Raw genomic sequence first — 7,515 nt, forward strand, 5'->3', positions numbered from 1 at the left:
ACGCACGACAATAATACACTTTGGTGCAGTCGCGAAAGATATTTATTACTTTAAATTGAGAATATTTTAATTTTTGTGGCAGAGCGATTTTTTCACTTGACTTTGAACTTCCAGAGAAGGAGGAAGAGAAGAGGAAAAAAAAGTCCGTTATGGAGAGGGGAAAAAATCAATTGACATATTAGACGAGTCACCCAATAAATAATCATGGGTGGAAGTTTCCATGGACAAATTTAGGATATGTCTTTTTCGCGTGAACAAGGGGTTTGTCTAAAATCAGAGTCTGTCCGATCAGGCTTCTGATCAATCAGAAGCTTCGCTGTCTTAGTGATTGGACGTCTTTTTTCCCTATCCTTAGTCTTCAAATCCACCACTCTGTTAATACCATCAGATCCTGGATGGATTCTAATGACTCTTGCCAATGACCATCGTTGAGGAGGTATGTTTCCGTCCGTGATAAGAACTAAGTCTCCTATATCCACAGGCTCTTTCAGTCTCTGCCATTTGTAGCGCTGCTGCAAATGCTGTAAATAGTCACGAGACCATCTTTTCCATAAGGACTGATTCAGCCTCGTAACTTTTTTCCAACGTCTAAGTGGTTCTTCCTCTTCCACTTCGTCTTCGGGCGGGGCCAAGATTTGCCTTCCGATGAGGAAGTGTCCCGGCGACAGGGCAGAAAGATCGTTCGGATCGTTAGACAGCGGGGAAATTGGCCTTGAGTTTAAGGCCGCTTCTACGCGTGTTAGGACTGTCGTGAATTCCTCATACGAAAGAGTTGTATCCCTCAACACTATCTTCAAGTGTTTCTTCGCTGACTTTACTGCAGCTTCCCATAATCCACCAAAATGAGGAGCTGCTGGTGGGATTAGATGCCATTGTATCCCTTCCTCAGCTGCATATCTTGATGCATTTTCGGTTGCATCTTTTGTCGCCTTTTTCAATTCCTTTTCTAGTACGTTCTTCGCACCAACCAAGTTTGTGCCATTATCACTATATATGTTGGCTGGTTTTCCTCTGCGTGATATAAATCTTTTGAACGCAGCTAGAAAAGTTTCTTTTGTAAGATCACTGACGAGTTCCATATGTACGGCTTTCGTGCTGAAACAGACAAATATAGCGATATAGCTTTTGGTCTTCGCAACTCCCCTTACTTTTGACGCCCTCGTGAAGAAAGGTCCAGCGAAATCAACTCCGCACGAAGTAAAGGGAGGAGATGAAGTCACTCTCGAATGCGGAAGATTTCCCATCAGCTGATCCGGAGTGTGTCTTTTATGTCTGAAACAAATTAGACATTTGTCTATTATACTCTTTACAGTACTTCTCGAATTAGGAATCCAATATTTGTTCCTTAGATAATTCAACGTCAGTGAAATTCCTCCATGTAATGTGGAATGATGGGCTTCACGTATAATTAAATTAGCCAAATGAGATTTCTGGGGTATCAAAACTGGATGTTTTGCCCCATATGGGAGTTCTGAATTTTCGAGTCTTCCTCCCACTCTAAGAAGTCCATCCTCATCAAGAAATGGACTCAACGAGAGTATCTTACTTTTGGAGAGAATAGGAAGTTTCTTTTGAAGTCGATAAACTTCTGGTCCGAAATATTTTGCTTGGAGTGACTTGACCAGAAACAGTTCCGCCTCTCTCAACTCTTTAGTTGTCAAAGGACCTCTTGTTTGCTCTTTTTTCTTTAACAAGTTAATAAATCTGAAGTAATATGCTGCGATACGAATTGTCTTTGATAAGGAATCATATTTATCCAGAAGCTCATTCTCTGGTATATCTAATTCTGGTATTTTTTCTTCAGCAGCCATGTGGTCGAAAAAATCATCTCTGTCTATCAACGACAATGGAATTGAAGTAGATGTGGCAGCCATACATGCTTCTTCTACCATTCTCAGATGCTCATGCTCCTTATCTGGCCAATAATCCTCAGGATCCTTTAGCCATGTTGGTCCTCTCCACCATAGTTTGGTGGTACGTAATTTTGAAGGACAAATTCCTCGCGACAGAAGATCTGCTGGATTTTCTTCTGTGGAAACATATTGCCAAATCTTTTTATCCGTATATTTATGAATTTTTTCGATCCGTTGGACTACATAATCACCCCATTCAGATGCATCTCTTCGAAGCCATGCCAGGACTATTTTAGAATCAATCCAAGCATGACAGTTTACATCCGCGATATCGAGTGTTTTCAAAGTCATATCAAGGAGCTCAGCTAGCAAAACTGCTCCACAGAGCTCAAGTCGAGGCATTGTGTATGGTTTGTCCAATGGAACAACCCGTGTTTTAGCAGCAAGTGGTAGTATCATCACGAGACTATCCTTTTCAACACGTGCATACACCACTGCGCCGGACGCCTTCTCCGAAGCGTCCGAGAAACCATGCAACTGTACATTTGCTCCTGGTGAATAGTTCATGTATCTCGGAATTCTTATTTTCTCCACCTCTGGAAGGTTACGTAGAAATTCTTTCCAATCATCCACGATGCCTTTTGAAACAGGTTTGTTCCAGTCTACTTGATCCTTACATGCTCTCTGCATGATTAATCTAGCTCTTATAGTTACTGGAGCTAGCCAACCAATAGGATCATAGATAGAAGCCAGATCGGATAGTATCATTCTCTTGTCCATCTGACCAGAGCGAGGAGTTGGTTTTATTTTGTAAGAAAATTGGTCGGTGTTAGGATCCCAACCAACACCAAGAGCTGTTAATGTCTCATTTTCAGTCAGTTGCAGATACTTAGCTTCAATTTGTTCTTCAGAGAGGTTTGCTAGCAACTCAGGTTTGTTACTAGTCCATTTTCTCAAATTCATGCCTCCCTTTTGTAGCAAATTGATCAATTCATTCTGAATTTAAAGAGCACCCTCCACTGTGTCTGCCCCTGTCATTACGTCATCGACGTAAAAATCTTTTATGGCGGCGACAGCAGCAGGGAATTGCGCTCCTTCGTCTTCAGCCAACTGCATCAGAACCTTCACCGACAAGTACGTGGCCGGTGCAGTTCCATACGTCACCGTATTTAACCTGTACTCACGAATTGGTTGCTCAGGGCTGCCTCTCCACAGAATTCTCAAGTAATCTCTGTGTTCTTCTGCTACGATTATCTGCCTGAACATCTTCTCGATGTCAGCAGTGTATACATACTTGTACTTACACCAACGTATGATAATCTGATTTAAATTTTGTTGCAGCTTTGGACCAGCATGCAACACTGAATTCAAGCTTTTTCCTGTTGATGTCTTACAAGACGCATCAAAGACAACACGCGTCTTGGTCGTGGAACTTTCTTTCTTAAAAACCGCGTGATGTGGCAAATAATATTTTCCACCATCAGGAGGTGCAAGCGACATATGCCCCAAAGAAATATACTCATGAATAAATTCAGAGTAATCCTTTCTTAGTTGCTCGTTGCTGTGTGTTGATCCATTTCCCAGAAAAGCTGTAATTTTCGATCAATTTCAGCCATCGAAATCATGCTAATTATTTTACTTTCTGGAAGTTTCTTTTGACTATGAGATCCTGTTAAGATCCATCCAAACTCTGTGTTCTGTGCGCTAATAGTGTTTGATCTTTTTATCCCATTCTTCAAAAATTGATGCATAAATCTGTGCACCAAGGATCATGTCTATGGGTCCTGGTGTCATGAATGTTGGATCTGCCATCAGAATGTTATCAACCTTCAATCCTTTGTATGAATCAGTTTTGATAGGTTGTTGTGGTAATAGTCCTGTGAGCGAGGATAGTACAAGTGCTCCAACCTCAAGTTTATAAGTTGATGGAAATCTTGGCGCTAGAATGATCTGAACCTGATGTTTCGAGACAGCAGCTGCACTTCCACCTATTCCTCGAATGGGTGCATTAATTCTCTCGCGTGGCAACGCAAGTTCTTGGGCTGCTCGTTCTGATATGAAGGAATCCCCAGATCCTGTATCAAGCAACGCACGAAGATAATGCCAATCTCCTCCATTTGCTCTCGCTTTCATGAGAATTGTAGGAAATAATGGCGAAGTTGAGCTTGTATGCAGGGAGACATGCTCAGAATCCTCAAACTCTTCAGAATCCTTCTGTTCTTCCTGATTATCCGTAGATAGAACTAATGCATCAGTTTTCTTAGGTTTAGTTTCTTTAGCTTGAGATTTCTTCTCGTAATGTAGCAAGGTGTGATGCTTTTGATCACAATGCTGACAATTCCTTTTGCTCTTACATTCCTTGTCCTTTTTATGTGACAAGCAATTAAGGCAAAGATCAAGCTTAAGAGCTGTTTGACGTTTGTTGTAAGATGTCAGCTCTTGGAATTTCGGACAGTTTGTTATTCCATGAGCTTCTTTGCACAGAAAACAAGCCATCTTGCTGGTGAGATGAAATGACTTTTTAACGGTTTCTTCTTCGCACCTTTTTTCTTGCTTTCAGGATCACCTGAATCCTCTTTATCGTTTGCTTTGAGCACTCTGTGCCTCTTGCGTAGGAAAGTCATAAATTGTGCGAGTGTGGGCATTTCAGTTGGATCGGGAAGCAATTCCTCAAGGTATCTAAGAGCATCTTTATCCAGTTTTTTTATTGCGAATCCAATAATTAAAGGATCCCAATTTTCAGTACAACATCCTTGACTTCTTAGTCCCTCAAGGGCCTCGTTAATTTGATCATGAAGAGTTATAATGTCCGTGGCACTGTTTTGGCCAACCTTCTTCATATCAGTCAGGATGTCGATATGACTCATAATAATTTCTCTCTTATTGTCATACCTTTCTTTTAGCAGCTTCAATGCTGCTTTGTAATTATCACCTATCGGGGTGATTTTACTTATAACCTTCTTTGCATCTCCATCGAGATACGATAATAGATACGAAAACTTTTCAGTATCATGAAGATATGGATCATTATGAATTATATGAATGAATAACTCATAAAATCCTTTCTATTCAACAGCCTTTCCAGAAAATTTGCCAATTTTTACGGGTGGCAATTTTGGTCTATGCGACGCATGCGGCCCTGGAAACGGTGTATTGAATTGAGAAAAATTTGGACCTTGTGTCCACTGATTCCCTTGTGGCATAAAGGGAACAAAATAATAGCCAGGAACATTCTGAGGTTGTCCTGCAAATCCTTGTTGATCGAAGGATTGATAAAAATTAGGTCCACGAAAACCTTGCGGTAGAGCATTTTCCTTTGAATGATCTCCACCCGAAAAACTAGAGAAAGTTTGAACATTGTTCCTCTCGTGATTTTCCGATATTTTATTTGAAGAAAGCTTCTCCGCGCTATCTCCTAGTGGCATCTCTTTACGCGCATGTGAATAACCGAAGTTCAATCCACCCCGTAGTACATCATCTCCCCACGAGATATGTCGAGATCCAGAAAATTCGCCAAGACGCTGTGGCTCATGTGACAGCTGCTCTTGCGAGCGTGAAAAATTTGGAAAATCTCGAAGAGGGTTATCCGGCCATTTCGAATAAACACCTGTATAAGACAACTCTGTCTTACTTGAGGAACGAGCCTCAGCATCATCTTCATCCGAAGATTGGCCATCCGACACGGGATGCTGAGTCTTATCGTCATCAGACGACAATTCTTTGAGCTTTTCTTCCATCAGGAATTTCGCCTCCATATATACTTTTTGAGTCGCGCCATAAAAGTCATTTTTGAAATATTCGTCATCTTTGCTTAGGTGTCGGTCAAGCTGAATGTGATTACTTTGAAATTCTTTCCATCTCTCTTCAATTTTCGCGAGACGACGCTGAATTGACTCCCGCGTTTTACGTTTGCCCTCTTTTTTATAATTAGTAAGCAATCGTTCCATTTCTACCGCGTGTTTCGCAGCGTCATCAAGAATACCCTTTGTGTCCATTGCTTGTGTGACGAGTGCAAAGTTCTCTTTCTCAATCAGTGTATGTAGAGAAAAAAAAGAAATGCAGTGGAATTTTGTGCCAAAATAAAATTGTGTTTATTTGACAAAAAAAGTATTTAAAAAATCAAATAAAGTGAATAAAAGTTGTTATGAGTGAAAATGTGTCCCTTGGTGAGATTCTTCCGCATCCAGCCTCTGGATTTTGGAGTTAATTTCGGCTAATTTTGCCTCCAACACCTTCACGGCTTTTCTTCTGCGCCGTTGCTGGACTTTTCTGCCTCCGCGGCTTCGTCTGTGCTTCTTCTTAGGAAGCTCAAAGAGGCGTTTAGAGGACGATCTTCTAGCCAAATACTCCTGTATGGTGATTGGCCTTGGTCCAGCAGTAGGATATTGGAGCAACTTTTCCAGAGATGGCTTTTCTGATTTCTGAAAGGCTTCTGGAGGCGGTGGTGGCGGAGCCTCTGTGGCCTTATAGAGAGGAGTCGGAGGGACTCTCTCGGGAACAAACTAAATATTCTTACATTCCACTGAAAAAAGGTTTTTATTTTACTTATGATTTTACGATTCAATTTTCAGGGGACGAGATTGACTGAAGCAGCAACCCGCGAGAAAAAAATGGTGAGTGACAAATTTTAGATTTAGAAGAATTATGCTTAGAAATCTTGAGAGCAATTTAAATTTTTCGATCGCAAAAAACCCAAATAAACCAACAACAGAACGAAAAAAACAGGGTTCAATTAAAAAGGCCGTAACGACCAATGAATAGACAGTGGCAGAGCTGTTAGGATTTATCTTAGAATTTTGGGAGGGTTTACCTAGGAATTCCAGTGAAGAGAGCGCCTATGACGCTCTACAGTCACTGGGGGACAAAATTCTAATAATTAGAGCGCCTTCTTAAAGGCAGCTCTTTCTTAAAAGAACTTGGGAGGATTCCTTGCATGAGAAGACTTAGTGAAAAGACAAAGTTTTTGCCTTACTTACTTGTCCTTTCCACTACTGCATCACTCTTGTGAGCTTCTATGCATAAGCCGTAGCTAGATTCCATGGAAAAGACGCGACTGATTTATTTTCCCACAAATCAATTATTTATATTACAATACTTTCTTAATTCTAAAGAGGTGGGAGAAAGTACAAATTTTGATGCACGCCTACTGCAACTTGGGGGAAATGTGACAAAATATAATGAGCAAGCAAATTTCTTCCCCTACTTTGCAAGTACATTGTACGTTGTTCCACAATTGCCCTATATTCTTCCAAATATAAACAATGAGAAGTTAGTATGATTTATCAACTTTTAGAAAGAAATAATAAAAAGAAAAGGATTAAATATATTATAAAAAATTATTCATGTTCACAGTCGTGAACAAACAGAATCTGGTTTAATTGTGGAGCATTTTGTAAATTCATCTATGACGCTTTTCACACAACTGTCAAAATTTTTCTCCTCTAAAATGGCCCCAAGAATTATTTCATCGCGGGGAGGCTCTTCTAATGAGAATCCATTTCTCAAAAGAAAAAGCAGACTGTGAAAAGGGGTGATCGTTGCATAAATTGGTATTTTCGTGGGTTTAACCCTCTTTTCATTATGAATTAATATAGTTCTTAGCCTTATTACTTTGGGCTTTGTACGTTCATCAGCTGTTTCAGCGACATTGAATGCAATTTCA

At 40.4% G+C, this 7,515-nt stretch overlaps 1 protein-coding gene across 1 annotated transcript; it reads right to left on the reverse strand.

Moving 5' to 3' along the window:
• Window positions 1–230: 230 nt before the first annotated feature.
• On the reverse strand, window positions 231–1,244 carry LOC129808885 (uncharacterized). Its single transcript, XM_055858790.1, has one exon. It carries the CDS (start codon window positions 1,242–1,244, stop codon window positions 231–233), a length of 1,014 nt encoding a protein of 337 aa, XP_055714765.1.
• Between the last annotated feature and the right edge of the window lie 6,271 nt (window positions 1,245–7,515).

Source organism: Phlebotomus papatasi, unplaced genomic scaffold, assembly GCF_024763615.1.
Source record: "Phlebotomus papatasi isolate M1 unplaced genomic scaffold, Ppap_2.1 HiC_scaffold_161, whole genome shotgun sequence".
Classification (NCBI taxonomy): domain Eukaryota; kingdom Metazoa; phylum Arthropoda; class Insecta; order Diptera; family Psychodidae; genus Phlebotomus; species Phlebotomus papatasi.